The sequence below is a fragment of the Galeopterus variegatus genome, unplaced genomic scaffold (genome assembly GCF_000696425.1).
Source record: "Galeopterus variegatus unplaced genomic scaffold, G_variegatus-3.0.2 Scaffold3480, whole genome shotgun sequence".
Lineage (NCBI taxonomy): Eukaryota > Metazoa > Chordata > Mammalia > Dermoptera > Cynocephalidae > Galeopterus > Galeopterus variegatus.
The window spans coordinates 87,153-108,807 of NW_007729591.1; the positions used below are offsets into that span (position 1 = coordinate 87,153).

General features: G+C 51.0%; 1 protein-coding gene across 2 annotated transcripts in view; it reads left to right on the plus strand.

Annotated features, from left to right (window-relative positions):
* WSCD1 (WSC domain containing 1) overlaps positions 1-18,190 on the plus strand; it is a 44,618-nt gene extending 26,428 nt beyond the window's left edge. For both annotated transcript variants that reach the window (XM_008585180.1, XM_008585181.1), the window contains exons 6-9: positions 10,762-10,921; positions 11,888-12,052; positions 14,954-15,154; positions 17,245-18,190. In XM_008585180.1, the coding sequence (XP_008583402.1) occupies positions 10,762-10,921; positions 11,888-12,052; positions 14,954-15,154; positions 17,245-17,597 (879 nt within the window). In that variant the 3' untranslated portion in view covers positions 17,598-18,190. The remainder of the gene's footprint in view (positions 1-10,761; positions 10,922-11,887; positions 12,053-14,953; positions 15,155-17,244) is intronic.
* Positions 18,191-21,655: the final 3,465 nt, after the last annotated feature.

Consider the following 21,655-nt stretch of genomic DNA (forward strand, 5'->3'; position numbering starts at 1 on the left):
TGCACCTGCACCTCAGAGCAGTTCCCCAGAGAGACCCCTGACTGGAATTAGAAGATCTTGGCTGGTCCAGGCCAGGCTGAAGGCAGACCTCCCTCAGTCAGCACACTTAGAGTAGTCCTGCTGGGCTATGGGCTACAGGCCTTCCCACGGGTTATCTGCAGGGGAGATTTCCAGATCCCCATTGGCTACAAAAGGCAATGCAGGTTCGTAGAGGCGAGAGCATTCACACAGAGGCACAGAGCGACCAGCCCCATGGCCCCAGCTCCTGACACCACAGCCTGGACCTTTACATGCTGCAGCCTTTCGGGGTAACGGAGGGGAGGAGACAGAAGAGATGAGAAGCAGCAGGAGGAAAGGGAGCAGGCAGCCATTGCGGCCATGTGCCCTTAGTGTTTCGGGTTCACTTTGAGTGGGTGATATGTTCACATGGAACACAATAAAAAGATACCAAAGTGGAGAGTCTTGCTCTCACTCCTGTGTCTTTTCTACCCAGTTTCCTTCTTTGGAGGCAGCCCATGGTCCTGGCTTCTCATGTCCACTTTCAGGGAGACTCTATGAATATTCATGCAATTGCATTCTTGCCTGTTCCATTACGAACCCTGCAGACCACACTGAGCTGCCGCACTATTCTGCTCTGAGCTCTTTCCACGGGACGATCTGTCTTAGAGATCGTTCCGTATCAGTACAGAAAATGCTTTCTCATTCACTTTTCCCCATTACATGTTGTCCTATAATTTATTTAACCAATACCCTACTGTTAAGCATTTAGGTTGTTTTCAGTCTTTTGCTTTTACAAAGAATGCTGCAGTGACTACCCTGGTACATATGTAGGTCATTTTGTGTGAGTGAATCTGTTGGAATATATTAGCAGGAGACACGAAGTCAAAGAGTGCGTGTCTTTGTCATTTTGGACAACAAAGGTTATACTCATTTTACACCCCTACCAGCGGTGTGTGAGCGGGACCCACGCTGCCCTTGTAATCCTTCTTTTGGGGAGGGTGAGTTAAGGCAGCATCTTAGTATTCTGGGGCACCACTCTGCAGGCAGCCTGTAGGGCCCAGAGATTTCTGCCTTGTGGTTACAGACAGGAATTTAGAGATTTAAAACTCTTCAACTTCTATTTTCAGCCTTTCTTCATATTTACTGGCACAAACCCAGATTGCTACAATTTCACAGTGGAGCATTTGCCAAAAGATAGCTGCAGGCTCTTGGTCTCTTATGCCGTTTTGCACCTTAACCCCTTGTCCGGCTCCTTCGCAATGCATTTCAAGGACGGGTTACCTGCTCAGCTCTGGCTAGTGCAGCTGTGAATCATTCATGTCAGAACAATGTTAAGGGCGTCTGGGGTTCTCAAAAATGGCCTTTGCCCTCAGAGCACACAGCACTGGGGTCCGTGCTGGTGCTTGCCCCTTTCTCCAGCCTTCTCTGTATTGTCGGATGGGGCCAGAAGGATGGGTGTTTCCTCGGGTCCCATTGTTAGAAGCCACAGAATTTTGTAGCTGTAAGGAATGGTGTCACCACTTAGAGCTTTAACATTCAAAGCAGCTCTTGGCAGAACACATTTAGTGGGATTTTGCAAAACACATATGCTGCCACTTGTGATGGGTAAAGCCATGTGTTGGGTACCAGCAAAGCCCAGAGGGGCATGAGACCTGGTCCCACTGGAAAGGTAGAGCTCACTGCTGGGGAGGGGCTAAGATGGGAACCCAGGCAGCTCTGACATGTGGCAGAGCAAGGTCAGTGCCTAAATCAGGTGAAGGAGGCTTGGAAAGAGGCTTCGAAGCAAAGAGTATTGCCTCTTTTTGGAAGGGCTGGTGCTGGAGCATGTGGGGCAGTGTCAAGGTCGGCAGGTGGATGAGGGGAGTGAGTGCATTGCAAGAGAAGGCAAGTACTGAGCAGGACAAGGTGCTGGGAAAGCAGCCCAGGGTTAGTGGGTGGTGGGAAAGGTGGGAATGGGGACAAATTGCAGAGGGCCTTGGATACTCGCCTCAAAGTTCAGACTTTTTTCAGTGGGTAAGAGGGAGCTACTGATGGTGTGGCAGGGAGGGAGTGGTTTGACTGGCATGACACTTTATAACTGTCGGTAGGAAGTTCTGGAGCAGGGAGAGGATGAGAGCTGGTAAGAGAGGGAGTAGACCTGAGAGACACTCCAGAGGGAATTTACATGAGAGGACATGGGGACACTAAGAAGTGCGAACCACCCAGGGGAATGATGAGGCATGCTGGGGGGAAGAGAGGGCAGACCTGGCCAGTGCGGGAGGGGATTCCTCCATGGGTCCCTCTGGGGGGCAGCGTTCCTCAGGCCACCCTCAGAGACGCTTTCTCAAAGCTGCCACAGAAGCTGACCTATGACCTGGTTTTGGAGTTAGAAATTCCAGGTAGAGCAAGAATGATGCCCCAGGTGCAAAACCGCCCTCTACCCACAGAGTGGGTCTTTGGTTCCCATACCATCCGTCCATTCTCCCCTGCCATGCCCTTGGATGCTGGTATAACTTGGACTTAGTCCTTCTGTATTCTTAGCCCTCAGCTCTCAGCTCTGCAGATTCCTGGTGGGGCCTTTGCTGGAATTCTGACTTCACCCCACAACAAGGTTTCTCAGACTTGGAACTGTTAACATTTTGGGTTGCATAATCTCTGTTTTAGCATCTGTCTGTGCATTGTAGGATATTTAGCAGCATCCCTGGTCTCTACCACTAGATGCCAATAGCACCTCTCCCTGCAGTTGTCACAACTCAGACTGTCTCCAGACATTGCCAAATGTCCCCTGGAGGGCAAAATTGCCCTCGGTTGAGACCTATGGCCCTAGAGAGCCTGCTTGGCTGTGCTGGGCAGCAATGCCCGGGCTTGGCCCACACTCCCCGTGGCTCTGAATCCTGGGGAACAGTGGCCTTTTCTAACTATTTGGTGGGGATGAAGAAGCAAATTCTGCCTCCAGCACTGAGGTCTGGTGGGTGTGGGGTCAGCTGGAAGTTCATCTGACCAGGGCTGTGGAGGCCAGGCACCTGTTTGTGGGGCCTGGTTCCTGTCTTCTCCCCCAAAGTTTGGGGGTGGGTGAGAGGAAATCTGGGAAGGTCTGGCTGTACCTTCCTGCCGTGCACTTCGCTCTCCAGGAGGTCCAGTGACTTCTTCATTTCATCCTAATTTGGCTGAAAAACAAGCTCAAATGTCCTATTATGTGGGATTGGTTAGATTATGCCTCAGCCGTGCAGTGGACTATAATACAGCCATTGAAAATGTTTTCAAAGACGTTTATGATGGGAAATGCTCACACTAGAGTGTTAAGTGGGGCAGAGCCAAGCCTGGGGGTTGGGGGCTCAGGGCATAATTAGGGCTGGCTGGGACATGGGGCCCGAGAGCAGCAGAAGTGAGAGGTGGGCCTTGGAAGCAGGAAAAGAGGGGGACCCTCTTTGCAGCCCCCCAGTTTTGAGTGCCATCTGAGGCTTATTTGTGGCCCCAGATAAAAATCTCCACTATTTTTTGCTAGTTAGTGAAAATGGATTTGAGAAACTCCAAGAGTGTAGTTTGACAGAAAAAGAACATTTGGGGCAATATCAGCATCTTAATGATCTGATTCTCTGCCAGTAAGAGGGACTTGACCAATGTAATGTGTTTTTAAACCCAGGAAAATGATCTTGTCTAATGTCCTGATGGTATTGGAGATGGAAGGAGACCTGCTCATTCATAGTAGCTTTTAGGATCCAACGCCCCCTTTGCTTGGATGCAAGGTGAGAACAAGCAAAGGGCAGCTGGATATTTGCACTGCTGCTGATTTGGATCTGGGATAATTAATTTTGAAGCCCAATATTTGTGCACAAGTAGATAGACCATTTGTGGGAGTGTTCTGAAATAGGGCTGATGAGAGATATCTAGCACCATCTGCAAATAGGTAACCAATGTGTGACCCTTCACCAGCTACTATGGTCAGAGGCTTGTTCTCCCAGCAGCTGCTAGTGGTTCTACTTATAAAGGAACTGGGAGGAGAGGAGGAAGAGAGGTGTTACCCTTTCTTTTAACCTCCTTAGGGTATCTACAGTCTTCATCCAGAATATTAATTACCTGGATGTTTTCCCATTGACATTTCTTCTAAGGTTGTTTTTTTTTTTTTTTTGATCATTTAATAGTCGTGCTAAGCTGGCCACCTGTGATATGGAAAGGCTCGCATTAATGTGGAACCTGTTTGTTCTCTGCTGGGCAGATGCTCTTTCTAAATGCACTTGGATCCCAATAGATGCAGCCTGTCCTAGGTAGACTCATGGTCTCCGTGGGGCACCCTTTTTCCTGTCTTTGCCAAGGGTTGGGTAAGAGTCTGGATTTAGTGAACCTTGATAATAAGAATTTTCCCTTTGCCAAAATGCTATACACTCATTCCAACAGGTGACTGATATAGTGCTGCTTTGAATTTCTTCTTAAAAGTCTGTAGTAAGCCTGTTGATATTGTACTCAGTGTGCATTTTTAAGAACACTTATTGTTTGTTTGTTTGGAGGGTTACAAAGGTAATGCATATCTATTTTAGAAAATATGGAAGTGCAAAAATAAAAATAAAACTTACCTGTCACTTTGCCACATCAGAGAAAACAACTAATAACATTTTAGATCCTTTTGGTCTTTCGTTCTATGTGCATGCATATGGAATTTGTTCTGTAGATACTGAATCTTTCCTTCCCACGTTGGTTCCCTTTTCTCATTTACTATGTTGTGACGTTCTCTTTTGCCGTGCTGTGCTTTTCATGGCTGCACGTCATCCCATCCTCTACTGCTGGACATTTAGGCCATCCTTCCTTTCTTCTTTTTTCTTTTTTTGCAACAATACTGCCACAAACATCCTTGAAGATAAACCTTTGAGCACGTTCATAATTATTTCATTGGTCTGTATTATTGGATATGGAATTGCCAGGGCAAAGGATATGTACCTTTTATATGTCCAGTTTTAAGACTTTTAATACATTTGGGGACTTGGGTGTCCTAACCTCCTCCTTTCTAAGCTGGTAGAAAGAAGCTGGAGAGTCATAGTAACCTGGGTTCATATCCTGCTCTGCCACCTCGTTGCTTTGTGATCCTAGCCAGATCACACAGCACAGAGCCTTGGTTTTCTCATCTGCTAAATGGGATGGGTGGAGGTTAAAATGCCTCACCAGATCATGATGAGGAATCAGTGACTTTGTGGACATGAACAGTTTTGTGATTTATGTTTTTGGGTGCTCTGGAGTAGCGAGTGTTCCAGATGATGACTGTGATCATTATTATACGGCGTCCCCTAGTTCTTTTGCTGTGTGGGCAAAGTATGAGAAACTGCCTGCGATGAGGATCTGGTCCTTTCCCAGGTCGGCAGAAATTCAGGTGCCTTGGGATCCCCATGGTTTAGTAGTTTTCAGTCACACTGTGAGTCACTTCTCTGCCTGATGGATGTTTGGTTTTGACAGGGAAAGTGTTGTCTGGGGGTGGGTTGGTGGGTTAGGTAGTCGCTGTCTGGGGACTCCAGTCTTCAGACAGCCATCCGCCCATACAGGCATCCTGTAGGGTCCCCTGGAGATACTCCAACATTTGCCCCATATGGTCTTGCTTGATTTTTTTCTCACATCCATAGGACAGGTATTCCAGTGTCTGTTTAGAGTGTATGCTAGAGCTGCGAGCACCTCAACACTGGGCATGCAGAAGGGACTGAGTCCATTCTTTACATGGACAAGGGTATATACTGGGGGGTCCGGCGCAGCCCCTGCCCCTGCTCCCATGCATTTGGCTTCACCTTGTTTCAGCCCATCCAAGTTGCTTCAGGTTTCCTCTCTGAAAGGCATCTCGGAGTATTTCAACCCCGAGATCTCCCATTTGGATGGAGAAACTAAGACTCAATCCATCTAAATTTAAACTCACACCTGCAGACACCGGAGTCCTTCATCATTAAGCTATGCCGCTTTTACAGATGATAAAACTGAGGCTTGGAGATGCCCAGTGGTTTGTCAGCAGCCCACAGATGGGATTAAAACCAGAGGTTCCTGACAAAAAGCCTTGGGCTGTGTCCACCTCCCAGTAGCTGCCTCCCTAAACCATGTAGCCCCCATTCCCAGCTACGGTATCACTGGACGAGCTTTCATTCAACCTGACATTTGCCTGAAAGCAAAAGTCTGCCACTTTGCGCCCCCCCCCCCAGCCCCAAAGCCCCCTTTGGGGACATCTCCCTTCCTTTTTCCAGTGGTTTGTCAGCAGCCCACAGATGGGATTAAAACCAGAGGTTCCTGACAAAAAGCCTTGGGCTGTGTCCACCTCCCAGTAGCTGCCTCCCTAAACCATGTAGCCCCCATTCCCAGCTACGGTATCACTGGACGAGCTTTCATTCAACCTGACATTTGCCTGAAAGCAAAAGTCTGCCACTTTGCGCCCCCCCCCCCAGCCCCAAAGCCACCTTTGTGGACATCTCCCTTCCTTTTTGTATCTTGAATGTCCAGCTCTGCCTCTGGAGTTGAAGGGAACTGCCCTGGAGACAAGAGACTGGCAGAGCGACCTGCCATCCAGTTTGCAGATTTCATCAGAAATCTATCTTGTGCATGTGTTCGCTTCAGGGGTTGAGGTGTGGCGGTGTGGCAAGGCCCAGAACCTGAAGTCCAGAGGGCTGGCCTCTGTTCCCACTCACCTGACAGGCTGGTCACCACCTGCCTCTGAGCCTCAGTTTCCCCTTCTGTGATCTCTGAAATCTTTGTAATTATGTGTAATCCCAAGAAAGATGCTGGGGGAGGAATGAAGATGGAGAAGATGAGGCCCAGATATGCCGGTTTGTTAGAGGGGTCCTGTTTGGGCCCTTGCCCCTTGCCTAGTGGAATCACCACTTCTTGACACCCTGGCCACAGACCAAGCCTTTGTACCTGGATCCCTGCTGCTTATAGAGCCCCTGCCCTTGCTGTCTCAGGACCTGGCTCCAGGCTGAGTGCCCACCCAAACCCCAGCCCCAGCCCCAGCACAGGCTGAGCCCAGGCTCAGGCTGCAGACGCAGGATCAAGATCAAGAGTGCATCTGTTGTGCTCTCGGACACAGGCTGAGCTGTCTCCCTCTTTAACCCCTCGTCTGTTTGACTGAAACAATCCCACATCTGTGTTCTTTGTTTTTCTGCCTTGCTTTCTCTGGTCCTTTTTTCCTTTTCTTTTTCTCTGCTCTCTCTCTCTCTCTCTCCACTGTAGCTTAGGGTGGAGGTAGGGGGAGCAGGGAAGTTGGCAGAGAAATAAGATTCATCAATATTTAATTTTTATGGAAATCATGTCCTAGAAATCCCCAAGGGGCTGAAAATTGTTCTGTGTTTTCAGAATCCAGTGATGTTGCTGAAGCGGTTATGTTGTAAATAAAACTACATTACTGTCTGCAGCTCTCCCGTCGCTCTGCAAACACCCAGAAACTTGACAGTTTAATCCACTCAAGGAAGCAAAAAGGTTCGGGTCACTGGTGGGGGCAGCCCGTTCTCTAGCCCTGGGATATAAGCTTGTGAAGCATCAGCGTCGGCAGCGCTGGCACCACCGGGGAGGGAGGCAGAGCTGGCGTGCCCTGAGCTGATTTACCATGCTGGAAAATTCTCTTCCTCTGAACAGGAATCCCAGGACAGCAGAGTTCCCCCTAAGTTCCTGAGGTTGGGGAAGGTTTTTTTAGATGTAACAGGATTTCTTCTGCTGCTTAATGCCCAGTGATACAAGCGACCAATACCAGCAGAAGGATCACAGCCAAGTTTGTTGTCCACAGCTCTTGAGGGGGGTTGGGATCTGGAAAGGATGCCCATTCATTCATTCACTCATTCATCCATCAAACACTTACAGGGCATCTGTCATGTCCTAGACACTGATCTAGGTACTGAGGATACAGTAAAGTACACTAAACACACAAAAATTCCTATGTACATTCTTGTGGGTAGAGGCAGACAGTAAACCAGATAAATAAGGAAGATATATGGTATGTTGTATGGTGATAGGCACTGTGAAGACAAATGAAGCAGGGATTGTGGGTGTTTACCATTGAGAAAGGAAGGGTGTCCACTAAAAACCTTGTACAAGAGTGTTCAGAGCAGCTCTACTCCCAATAGCTAAAAACCAGATGTCCACAAGTGAATGATTTAGCAAACTGGTACTTCCACACATGGAGTACTACATAGCAATGAAAAGGAATGATCTACTGACACATAAAACAACACGGGAGGATTTGACAAATAGTTTTCTGAATGAAAGAAGCCAGGCACACAAAAATATGTACTGGGTGATTCTATTCATATGGCATCAGAATAGACACAACTAATCAGTGCTGATAGAAATCAGAATAATGGTTGGCTTCAGGGAGGGAGGGATGGCTGTGAAGGGGCAGAGGAACTGCTGGTGTCATGGAAATGCTGCATCTTGATATGCACTCGTCAAAACCGATTGCACGGTTCACTTGGGATCGGAGATTTTCATCCAGGTAAGTTATGGCTGAATTAAACAAAATTAGAAAGCACAGCAAGGTGTGTTGGCAAAGGTTGGAGGGGTGCTGCAACCTCAAAGGGGTGGCCAGGGAAGCCCTCACAGAGAAGGCCTTGAAGAAAGCGAGGGAGAGAAGAGAGTCATGAGGGCATCTGGGAGAACCTTCCAGGCAAGGAGGCAACAAGTGCAAAGGTCCTGAGGTAGGAGCATGAGTGCAGTGTCAAGGACAGTGAGAAAGCCATTGTGTCCGTCAGCTGGGGCTGCCATACCAAAGTTCTGCAGTCGGGGGGCTTAACAGCAGACGCTTATTTTCTCATAGTTCTAGAGACTGGAAGTTTGAGATGAAGGTGTCAGCAGGTTTGGTTTCTCCTGAGGTCTCTGCCTGGCTGTGGATGGCACCTTCTCCCTGTGTCCTCCTATGGTTGTCCCTAGGTCTCTGTGTCTAACCTCCTCTTCTAATAGGACTCCAGCCAGATTGGATTATGGCCCACCCTAAAATGGCCTCACTTTAACGTAATTATCTCTGTAAAGACACTATTTCTAAATAAGGTCACATTCCGGGGTACTGGGGGGGACACAATGCAGCAGTCACAGCCAGTGTGGACAGAAGTGCTGGAAACAGATTGCTGCGTGCACCATGCTGCACCTGGGTATTCGTTTCTGCTGCTGTAGGTGCTGAAGGTATTGGTGGGGGACAAGTTGGGATGAAGTTTTTGTGGGATCGGATGGAAGGAGCTGCAGAGGCTGCAGGTGGCAGTCATGGGGATCTCTCTTCACAAACTCAGGTCAGCAGGAAAACTTGCTTAGAGGAAAGCCAGTGTGTTCCGATTGAGGGTCAGGCCACAGATCTCGCTTTCTGTTGGGAAGTGGCGAGGGGGCCCACGGTGGAGTCTAGCTGGAGGTGCCTACAGGGCTTGGCAGCCTTCCTTCTACTCACTCAAGTGCAGCACCCTCCTTGGCTGGAAGAAGAATCAGGGGTGGGCAGAGGCTTTCACGGGGGCTGCTGGACATTGAGGAGAGGATCCAGCATGGGAGGAGCAACACCCAGCAGCACTTCCTCCCACTCCCTCCTAAGATGCCCCTCCAGGGCCCCACCACCAAGACTGCATTGCCCTCCCTGGGCTGTCTGTAGGACACTGTCTGTTGTCTTTCATGAGTATTGAGATCCCCGGCTTTACCAAGCCACACTCAGAAAATGCTATTGATTTTCTCTTACTTATTTATTTATGACATTTTTGCTGTGGGCAGAAAATAAAGAGGTTTGTGCAGCATCTCCCTTAGCAGTGAGATGTTTTCCCTGCCCACTGCCCCCTCCTGCATGCACTCACTCACAGACTACTGTCTCATCTCTCTGCACTCCAGGAGGCTTGGCATCTCCCAGTTGTAAGATACAGAGAGGGCAGAGATGAAATGGGACTAAATGTCCTACTTAGTGCTCAAAAAAGAATATGTGGGAGAGGTGGGTAAATGCATCTTTGAGCAAGCGATGGCCGATGCCCTGCGGGGTAAGGAAGTCAAGGCAGGCCCATCCCTCCGTGGAAGCACCTACTGCGTGCCAGGCTCCTTTCATCTAGCCCTCGTCATAAACATACAAGATGCATTTTATTACTTTTTTCAACCACAAAATTCAGAGAGGTTAAGCACCTTGCCCAAGGTTGCTCAGCAAGAGAACTAGAATTCACACTTTGGTCTTCAGCATGCCAGCACCCCAGCTCTCTCCACTGCATGGTGGAGACCCCCCGCCAAAGGGGAAAAAGAACCCACTGAAGAAACTGTTGGGAGCTGGCTTGGCCACAGTGAGACACCTCCCCTCTCCTGACCCTGGCAGGACCCCTCCTTTTTCAGGAAGCCCCCATTGGGCTGAGCACCTTGGGGGAACAAGGTCACTCTTCCCAACCATCCCCATCTTTGGAAAGATGACTATATGGGAATCTGCCCTGCTCTTTCCCACGCAGGTGCTCACTCACGTGGATGCCCTGCCCAGAGTGCTTTTCCTTCCCTGGCACTCATGAAATACCCAACATCTAGACAGCCCAGTTCCAGGCTCAGCTCTCTGCTCTCTATGCTTTCCCCAGCCCTCTGTCATAGTACTGCACACACTGCATTGTGACTGTTAACTTGTCACCCAACCAAGTGCCGCTTGAGAGAAGAAGACATGTCTTGTGGAGCTTTGTCTCCCTTGGGTTTGGGCAGAGCCTGGCGACGGAAGGGTGATGGTCATCCTGGTTGACCCCGTGCAGCCAGCAGCACGTCATGGTGCTCTTCCAGTACCTGAGCTATGGAGGAGTGACCCTTGCGTTCACTCGTGTTTCCTCTTCCTCTCCCCTTCCCTGGCAGGAGTTTCCCTTGGCCATCCTCAGGGGCTGGGAGTGCTACTGTGCTTACCCCACCCCCCAGTTCAGCCTGCGGGACGCCGCGGACAGCTCGCTATGTGACCAGGACCCTGAGGCGCAGAGGCTGGCGGATTACTGTGAGGTCTACCAGACACCCGTGCAAGGTGAGCTCTGCATCGAGTGGTGGCATCCGGGTGGGAGGTTGGCAGATCTTCCAAGGTTTGGAGAGGCCAGTCATGCCTATGTGTGCAGTTCTGGGGGAAAGGTGTTTGTGTAAAGTCCCCAGTGTGTTGGTAGGTGGTGGAGATCACAGGAAGGGTGAGGCCTCCACCCTCCCCTGAGGCGGAATGCCAGACTCTGAAGAACACCTGGCCCTTTTTCTAAGTATCTCTGGGGTTGAAGGTGGTAAGAAGAGCAGAGACAGGCAGGGCCCAGAAGGATAGCAAGGGCAGGGGGTGGGGTTGAGAGACATGCAAGAGCGGGAGCCCCCGGGCCACAGGACTGCCAATGCCTGCAGGAGCTGGGCATCCTCGTCCGTTTGGGTATCAGGTCTGCCCCAGCTGAGCTCAGGAACGGAGGAGAGGTGGGAGGGCCGTTACCACCTTTATCGCATAGCCCTGTGGGTTTGGGGCTTTCCCCTTGTGATTTCACAGGCTCGGAGCAGCAGCCCTGGGGAAGCTTGATAAGAGGCAGAGCCTTGCTTGCCTGAAAATAGTCGGGCTCAGGCTTGTTGTTGTCTGTCTCTGGGTGTGTAGCATCGCTCCGCCCAGCCACAACCCCCACACACACACCTCGCCTAGCTGATTGTGGAGTTCTCTGTGCTAAGCTGTCAGCCGGGGTTTGGCAGTGGCCATGGAGACAGTGGGGGCTTAGGGTCCATAGGCACCTCATTCCCCCCCTACTCCCACACTGGGGAGTGGGAGCTCCCGTGGTGGGCTTTCTCTGGCTAGCCACAGACCTGTGCAGCCAGGGTACAGGTGGTGGGTTCCTTCCCCTCTTTGGGCCTCGGTTTCCCCATCTATTAAATGGGAGTCTTGGGTCAAAACCAGTCCCTGTCTAGGGTAGTCTAGTGCTGGCTCTGTGAGTCATAGCAGAGGTGAGTAACCCTGTGGTGACTTCTGGACTTTCAGACACTCGGTGCACAGACAGGAGGTTCCTGCCCACTAAATCCAAAGTGTTTGTGGCTTTGTCGAGCTTCCCAGGAGCTGGGAACACATGGGCGAGACACCTCATCGAACACGCCACAGGCTTCTACACAGGGAGCTACTACTTTGATGGAACCCTCTACAACAAAGGTCGGTCAAAGCTGCAGAAAGGGTGGGAGGCAGCTCCCAGTAGCCAGATTGTCCCCTCACCAGCCACACTCCTCGGAGCACTAGAGCCATGCTTCCCACACTAGAGTGTGCATGAGAATCACCTGGAAGGCCTGTTAAAAGCATCACCTGGAGCTTGTTGGAAGCAAATCCCTAGACCCCCCTCAGACCATCTTGTTGTCTGTCCCTGGGCATTTCTCCGCCCAGCCACACCCCCCACACACACCTACCCTAGCAGAATGTGGAGTTCCCTGTGCTATGCTGGGAGCCAGGGTCTGGCAGTAGCCATGGAGACAGTGGGGGCTTAGGGTCCATAGGCACCTCATTCCCACCGTACCCCTGCACTGGGGAGTGGGAGCTCCCGTGGTGGGCCGCACATCTAGAGAATCTGATTCAGATGGTCTGAGGGGGGCCTTGGATTTGCTTCCAGCAAGTTTCAGGCGATGCTGAGGCAGCCAGCCCCAGGACCACCCTCCGAGTGGGACTTCATGAGGTGGTGCCTGTTCTAGATGCAAAGGAAAGTACTAGCAGCCTGAATTCCCCATCTATAACATTTCTTGAATCTAAAAAAATTTTAGAACCCTCAATAATTAGAGGTGAAACTAACTTAATCTGCCTTTTTAAAAAAATTTTTTGAGGCAAGGGGTAGTTCATTAAAATGCAACTTTTTAAAATAGGTCCAAAAAAAGTTTTATGATTTTTCATCTTTCCCTTGTAGAAATAGGAAGTCTCATTATGCCAAATAAATTAATTTAAATGGCTCCAGGATGTGTACTATTTAAGAATGAACAACCTCAGACAAGTCAGGTGGCATCTAAATTTGGCAAAATGTTTTTCTCCATAGTCAAGTGTTACAGCATTTTCTCTGGGTTTCTAAACCAGAGTTTGGTTTAGGAAAAGGTAATACTCTCAATAACATCCTAGAGAAATGGAAACTTCCTGAGCTTGGCAACAGGTTCTGGAATTACAACAATCTTGTCTGGTTGGGAAAAAGCCGAGGTTGTCCACATAACCCAGCCCCATCTTCCTTGGGAGTCTTGAGTGTTGCAGGCACCTGCAAGTGAGGGAGGAAGTAGCCAGATGAAGCTCATGATTCTGCCCACTATGGCAAAGTCCCCTGGTAATCACCCAGTGTGCCCAGGCTGCATTCACCCACCTTGTTCATCTGGAAGGCTTGCCTTATTCAAGCAGCTGGCTGTTTTGGTCTACATATGGCTAACTAGCCCAATGATTGGAATAGCCAGGCGTAAGGGTTGGGATAAGAATGCCTCAAAGAGGCTTTAGAGATACTCAGCACATCTTTGAACCTTCCAGGACTGGTTACATGTAGCCACTGGCCTCAGAATACTGATGGAATGATGACACACACACATGCGAAATTCACAAGGCAGCTCCAATGCCAAAATGCCAATCTGTTGTGTCAGGTGAATGTGGTCTGAGCTGCAAGGCAGAATAGCTGTCATTGGAATAGGCTGAGGCAGTACCAAAGGCACCCTAGGTCTCACAGTTGTCGAAGACCAGATTTCAAGTTTATTTAGCTCATGTTTTGAATGTTCCTTTCATGGCATTTCCCAGACATTTGATAGAATGAATCAAAGCAAAGCTTTTTGTGTTTGGCCTGTGGTAGAGATAAGTTTAAAACATGTTGAGTTTCATTGGGAAAATTCAGACTTCCAAATTCAAAAGAGGCTTGCATTTTTCAGGCATCAAAGAACACTTCACTGCTTGCTGTAGATATAAATGCTTCCCAGCTACTCTTGAAGGGGGGCAGGTCGTAGGACTTGTTTTGTTTCCAAGAGTGCATGATAAGCTCTTGAGCCTCTATGGAGCATGTCCCCAGAGCTGGATGGCATGGACTACGTTGGGATGTGGCCGGGAGATGAGGTTCAGGAGACATCTTTCCAGGGAGCCTTCTTGGAGATCCCAGTGTTTGTTCCCCCTACTCTTTGTTCCCATAAGCCCCTATGTTCTGTTCTTGGGCTACTCAGCCTACTAGACTGTAAGCTTAAAGACAAGGTCTGAGTCTTATCCTTTTATTCCCAACATAAAGTCCAACACAATGAGCACACATAACCTTTGTTGATAAACATGAGACTGAATGGATGGACAGAGTCTGGCCCTCTCAGCCAGTAGTCATGCAGGTTCTCAGTGCCCAGTACTGTATCAAGGGACCGAGAAAGGAGACGGGCCACAAAGAGATTTGTCAATGGGAGCAAGTCTCTACTCATAAAAAAAAAATGGGCTTTGGGTTCCTCAGGGCTAGGCTGAAACACTGTGGATGAGACCTTGACCAGACCTGCTCTGGGGCCTGAGGTGGAGAATCTCCATATATGCAGGCTGGGGCCCTGTTATAGGACAATTGCATAGAGCAGAGGGTGGGGCTGCAGCTGTTCACAGCCCTTGAGCCTGACGGTGGGGAGGTGAGGGGAAGTTGGGGGCCGCCTAGGGATATACAAAGCCATGTGGAGAGAGCCCAGGCACCGTTTCCATGGTACTGTGTGATCTTGGGCAAGTCATGCACTCACTCTGAGCCTCAGTCTCTTCATCTGGCTATACCCGCAGCTATGGTTAACTCATGAGGTTATTTGTGATACTCATGTGAAATTATCTCCAAGAAAATACCCAAAATGTATGTACGTATCTCCAGTGTACTCTTAGATGCCTCCTACTCTCACTGTCCCTCAGTCAGGGGTCACTCCTGTGGTGGCTGCTCCAGTCACCATCCACAGGTCCTTCCCATGCCCTCTGTTCATGCCACCCAGGAGGACCCTGATACTGGCTTCCCCTCAGGGTTGCAGGTTAGTGCTCAGACCTATCTGCTGCTGTGGGACAGGGGCCCCATGGACACCTCCCTTCACAGAACCCTGTCATTTCTCCTGTCAGGGTTCAAGGGTGAGAAGGACCACTGGCGGAGCCGGCGCACCATCTGTGTGAAGACCCATGAGAGTGGCAGAAGGGAGATCGAGATGTTCGACTCAGCCATCCTGCTGATCCGGAACCCGTACCGATCCCTCATGGCTGAATTCAACAGGAAATGTGCGGGGCACTTGGGCTACGCAGCAGACCGCAACTGGAAGAGCAAAGGTAAATGGAGCTGGTGGTTGGCTTGTCAGTGCAGACAGGGTGCCTGTTGGGATGCAGGATCAGTACACAGTACACAGTACACAGTCCTCTGGGGACTTACTGCTGCTGTGCCTGGACGCATGCTCACCTCTTCCCCACCCTTCCATGCCTGTTCAGATCCATACATCACGGTGTTTTACACGGATACCAGCTCAATGGCCAAGAATCTCCTCTGTCCCCACCAAATGGGGTAGTGGGGTGATATACACCCCTTTTCTATCCCTGCACATACCCAGGCACTCACACAGAGCTGTGAGAAGAGCACTGGTATTGTGTGCAGGTGGTCCTGGTTTGCAACTTCCTCTGCCTCCAGAACCAGGTCCCTCCTTCATAAAGTGAGACAGCACCCTACTTCTCATGGGGCATTCAGAGATCAGGGTGATACTGTGTGTGTTGGGTCTGTGGTCAGTGCTCAGCATGTCAGTCCCTCCTGAGCTGCCTCTCACTGGTTCTTCACAGTGTCCTGCAGGGGAATTACCATCAGCCCTACTTTCTAGATGAGCCTAGAGAATATGGCTACTTGACATGTACAGATGGCCTGGGTGGTGGGTGGCAGAGCTGGGACTGGAACCCAATGTATGAATCAGCTCTGGCTGCCATAACAAAATATCATAGACTGGGTGGCTTAAGAAACAGACACTTATTTCTCACAGTTCTGGAGGTTGGAAATCCAAGATCAAAGTGCCAGATGATTCAGTTTCTAGTGAGGACTCTCTTCCTGGCTTGCAGACAGCCTCCTTGTCACTGTGTCTTCACATGATGGAAAGACTAGAAGCTCTCTGGTGTCTCTTCTTATAAGGACACTAATCCCATCACTATGGTCCCACCCTCATGACCTCATCTAACCCTAATTACCTCCCAACGGCCCCACCTCCCATACCATCGTATTGAGTGTGAGGGCTTCAACCTTATGAGTTTGCTGGGAGGAGGGGGACGGGTAGAATACGGACATTTAGTCCATAACACACAGATTTTCTGATTCCGGGTCAAACTGGCGTGTTCCCCAGTGCACCTTTATTCATGGAGTCAGTCTGGTGACCCGTGCTTACTGAAGTCCTGCTGTGTGCCAGGCACTGGGCAAGGCAGCAGGGCCCAGGCTAAAGGGATCAGGATCTCTGCCTCGAGGCACACACAGTCTAGCCTTTGGGTGACAAGTAATAGAAATACAAGTCCAGTGGTAAGTGGTGTAAAATTATCAGTGAGTCAGACATAAAGCTGTGTGCGAACAGGGTGGGTGGGCAATGAGATACTGGCCAGGCAGGCCTGTGCTTCTGTCCCCTCTGTGACTCTGGACCAACTGAGGCTGATGGGTGTCCTGAGCTGGCTTCCAGTCCTTCCCTGTCCCTCTCACCCGTCACCTAGGCCACACCTCACAGGCAGGCTGAGCTCAGATCCCTCCTCTGTTTCTCACAAGCCATACGACCCCGGGCAAGCTGTGTACCTTGCCTTCTGAGCCTCAGTTTTCTCATCTGAAAAACAAGGATAGTCCCTATCTCATAAGGTCATGGTGAGGATGAGAGAAAGCAGACCCTTCCCACAGCGTTCAAGGTGTATTAATAACCCAATTATGGAAACTATTGTTGTTGGGATGATGCTTGCCATTTGTACCCTGCCCCTCTCCAAAAACAATTACTTTCTTAATTTCCTGGAAAATAAATCTCATAGAGTAGATCATCTGTGAAAGTTTGAGGCCAGCCCTGTCTGTGGCTTCATTGTGTGTCTCACCACGCAGCAGTATCGCAGGTTCACGCTGGCACCAAAACCCACAAGACCCCGTAGCCATCCATCTGCGACACATTGACTGAGCTCTATAGGAGGACCCAGGTCAGGCGATGGAGCCTGCATGGCAGCATCATCCTAGCAGAGGCCCAGCACTGCCCCTGTCCCCAAACACACACACTGCTCAGTCACCAAAAGGGTCTGCCTCCAGGGGCCATTCCAGGCAAACTGGCCCTAGGCAGGGGGCTGTGGGAAATCCAGCAGCCTCCCCGGCCTGAGCAGTCCAGAGGAACTTGTCCCCTCACTCTGTGTCCCTTCTCTCCCCGCTCCAGAGTGGCCGGACTTCGTCAACAGCTACGCCTCGTGGTGGTCCTCTCATGTCCTGGACTGGCTCAAGTACGGGAAGCGGCTGCTGGTGGTGCACTACGAGGAGCTGCGGCGCAGCCTGGTGCCCACGCTGCGGGAGATGGTGGCCTTCCTCAACGTGTCCGTGAGCGAGGAGCGGCTGCTGTGCGTCGAGAACAACAAGGAGGGCAGCTTCCGGCGGCGCGGCCGGCGCCCTCCCGAGCCGGAGCCCTTCACCCCGGAGATGAAGGACTTGATCAATGGCTACATCCGGACGGTGGACCAGGCCCTGCGGGACCACAACTGGGCTGGGCTGCCCAGGGAGTACGTGCCCAGATGATAGGCTCCAGCTGCACCACCCACCCCGCCGAGGCTCAGTTGCACCGCGGGCTTCACAGCGTGCTCACACCCAGGCCCAGCCTCGCTGGACGCACGGCCGGCAGGAAGGCCCGTGGGAGTGCTGCCGCATGGGCAGGGACACCTGGACACAAGCCCGCCCAGATAGACACACTTCACAGGAAAGACACAAATGCACACACGCCTAGCCAGACCCCCACACACTCTCAGACACACTCAGACCCCGCTCCATGCTCACAGTGCCCATATTGACACACCTAAGCCACCCAGTGGGGTGTGCTAGACAGTCCCAGACTTGCATATACCAGGGTACATGCTCCTAGAGGCTGGCTGTCTCTCTCGCACATAGATGCACACTCACCCTGAGTTCTTGGAGGCCTCAGATTTCCTGCCTCCAACCCGGGCACATGCTTGCTCCTCAGTGTCCTTGACTCTGGGGTGCTGGGCTGGGTGGGCATTTGTGCCTCGAGCAGCAAGGACCAGCAGGTGGAGGTGGGTGTAGAGACTGTTGCTGCTGGGCGCCTGACATCCCATAAATTGTGCATGGTGTGACTACCAGGCACTGCCGACTCTGCAGGCCCGTCTCTGTCTTCTCTGTGGGTGGGCTAGCAGCACCATGGGCAGAGTGGAGCCCATCCCTGCCCTTCCAACTTACCCTATATCGGTGCCCCTCACAGCATGGCCTCCCTGCCCGGCTTCTTCCCCTGACTGTTCCTGGGAAGCTGGGGATTCACATCACTCCCCAGAAGCAGGGGGCTGGCAGGGTGAAGGTGGGGCTTCCAGGGGAGCCCAGGACCAGAGGGACCCATACGCCAGCAGGAGGGGGCTTGGGTTGTGTTTTGGGGATTATTGGGACTGGTTGTCCACCCATATTGTCAGGCCCCTGGTCTCTGTGGGGTCCCGTGCTGGGGTCATGAGGAAAGGGTTCTCCATGGCCCATCAAAACAACCATGAGGACAGGCCATGGCCACAGCTTCTGCCCCACCCCTGGTGGCAGAGCTGTCTCTGTCATTCTGCTGTCCACCCCGCTAGTTCCTGTCATTTTTGTGTTGTCACCCTCTGTCTCTGCTTCTGCAAGGCTGGCATCTTTCCCTCTTGTTCATACTTTTCCTTAACCAAAGAGTAGAGGCAGTCATGGACACTGACGCCTCCTGTGTGCTGGCCACGGAGAGAGGACAGATGGGAAGGACCTCTCCTGCTCCCTCTCCATCCTGTTCATGGTCTAGTAGGGGCGGACACAGAGCTGTCACAATTGGGCATGAGAGATCCCACAGCGGAGGAGCGTGTGTGCTGTGCAGGCTCGGTGAGGAGTCAGCCACAGTGCCCAGGATCTTTGGGAATGCATTGCAGCAACTTTGAACTGGTCTCAAAGAGTCTGTAGGAATTATCCCAGCAAAGGAGAGAGGAAGGATAGTCAAGGCAGAGAGAACAGCACATGCAAAGGCTCAGAGGCTTGGGGAGTCCTGGTGTGTTTGCAAAATAGGTGGACAGTCGAGTGTGGGGCGTGTGTCTCTCATGTCTGCGCAGCAAAAGGAGGGGAGTGACGGGGGGTGCGCAGGAAAGGGCTCTGTCCTCACAGCAGGCCTGCCAGCCTGGGACTGGGACCGGGAGAGGTGCTGATGCAGGTGACCTTGAGTCACCCTCTGGTACGTGTCCTGGGCTCAGAAAGGAGGCTGTAGAGACGGGGCTCAGGTCTGAGGGGGGTGTGCAACCCGGGAGCGAGGCTCAGGCCGTCAAGATGCAGGGAGGATTGTGGAGATCAGGTTGCACTGGCCCCTGTGAGGGGGGAGGTAGGTGGACCTGAACTTGGGCAGCCCCTCTGCCGGTTCTCCAGGCCTGGGTAACCCTGACCTCCCCTCAGACTGAGCCAAGCTGCATCAGGAGAAAACAGGGCGAGGGGTTTGGGAAAACTGAAATGCCCTGACCCTCTGCTCGCCGCTGGACAGTGGGGAGCTGAGAGCTACTCCCAGTGAGTGCAGGTAGAGGATGAAGGGTACAGGAGAGTTGCCCCTGCTCAGGGGGAAGCTTCGTCAGCCTTCAGTTTGGCCAGTGGGTAGGTTTGAACATCTGTGCTCCTGGTGGCGTCTAAGTCCTTCCTGGGATTCCTCAAAACACACATTGTGCAAGGCTGTTCCTGCGCCTTCCACGGCATCCTTGAGTTCCATTCAAAGTTGGGAACACCAAGGTCTTTGTCAATGTTTGTTTGCACCAGATGGCTCTATGGTTCAGTCTGTGAAGGCCCTGATGAGGCCGTTTCCCCTGAGCTGTGGGAGCAGTTGAGACCCATCGGGAGTTTCCACACTGCCTTGGGAGGGGATTCCAGCGCACACCTGTGTCCCAAAGCAAATCTAGAGTCTCAAAAGAGACAGCAGAGACAGCACCGGACTGATGGAAAATGAGGAAGCTGGCCTCCTCCCGTGACTGGCTCCCTGGCTCTGGCCTTCACTCTCCCAAATCATCCAGACGATCTTTAAAGGAGAAGACTCAAAAGCCATAGTGGCTGGGAAGGACAAAGGTGTGGAGAGAGGACTGTCTGGGACTACAGCCAGGGCATGAGCTCAGGGGCTTCCCCCACCACCCCTGGAGTCTGGGGAGAGCGATGGCACTGGACTGTTCCTCCTGGGGGTTGGTATAGTCACTGCTACCGGGTGACCAGAGACCTCATCTCCTTCCGGGTGGACTGCCACTGGTGAAGGTGTCAGAGGAGCAAGGAGGCGCAAATCATCTGGGTCTGCCGCCATAGCAGATCTCATCAGAAACAGGAAGGGGAATCTATCTGTCCTTTCAAGAAAGTCCATTTGTCTCTCTCCAAGTTAGGTCTCATCTCCATTTCTCAGCTTCTCCGTAAAGAGGTTACTGTCCCAATCTAGCCAAGGAGTAAAAGCTGATCAATATGTAGGGCAAAGTGTGGTGAATGTATTGGGGACCAATTAGAACCGAACAGCAAAATTCTCACTGTCTACAGATTCCAACTTTAATAGCAAGGCTGTGGAGTTACCCAAACCTGTGTTAAAACATGTAATTTTCATGGATTTCATCCCCCATTGTAGATCAATTTGGAAAAACAAAAATATGTAATTTTTAAAAAGCTAAAACACATTCTGATAATCCCAGTGATGTGTAAATGAGAGAAGAATAGACAGGCTTCCAAACCCTGGGAAGAAAGCTGCTTAATTATATGAGCATCTTATAATGAAGTCTCTTGCAGCTAAAATTAGATTTTGAGTGCATGAATATGTGATAATGTTTGCACATCAGAATGCATTTTTCCCCCTTAGCTACTTGGTTCTCAGAGGGGCCCCAAGAAGGGAGGAGGAAGTGCTGAGGTTGGTCTTGTGGCTGCAAGAATTCTTGGGGTCCAGGTTTGTTTTCTTTTGACTGGAAACTCATTGGAGAGGTTTAAATCCAATGATTCCAAACGGTTTGTTTAAGATTAGAGAGAAATGGATTGATTTGACCTCACAGTGATCACCAGTCAATATTGGGTGAGGTGGCCTGAGGGCGGTAGGCATAACGTGGAGTAGAAATGATACAGAGTCTTCAGACCAAAGGGCCAGATGTGGTCCCAGCCCTGCTGTCATCTGGACAAGGCCTTTTCCGTGTCTATTCTCAGTTTTCCATCCATAAAATGAGGGATGTGGTAGATGCTGGTTAGAGTTTCAACATGCATTCTGCCATTTCCTTTCCTGGCATCCCCTTGCTTCTGTTTGGGGGTTTGTATGATCTGCCAGAGCTGACTCCATCCTCATCTCCAGGGTAGAACACTTAACCTGGACTAAGCCAACAAAATGTTCATCTCCTGGCTACAGTGATTGGTTCAGACATGATCGTGTGAGCTATTACAGCCAGCGGGAATTTCAAGACCTTTCTGGGAATGTTGGATGGAAACTTTTCATCACCCTGCTGGATATGAAAGAAGAAGAATGTAATCTGAGGTTTTTATAGTGGTCACCTTGGGACCGTGATGGAGGACCATTCTCAGTGGGAAGAAACCAGGTCCATGGTGCTATTAAGTACAGGATCAAGCTTTGTCTGAGAGAG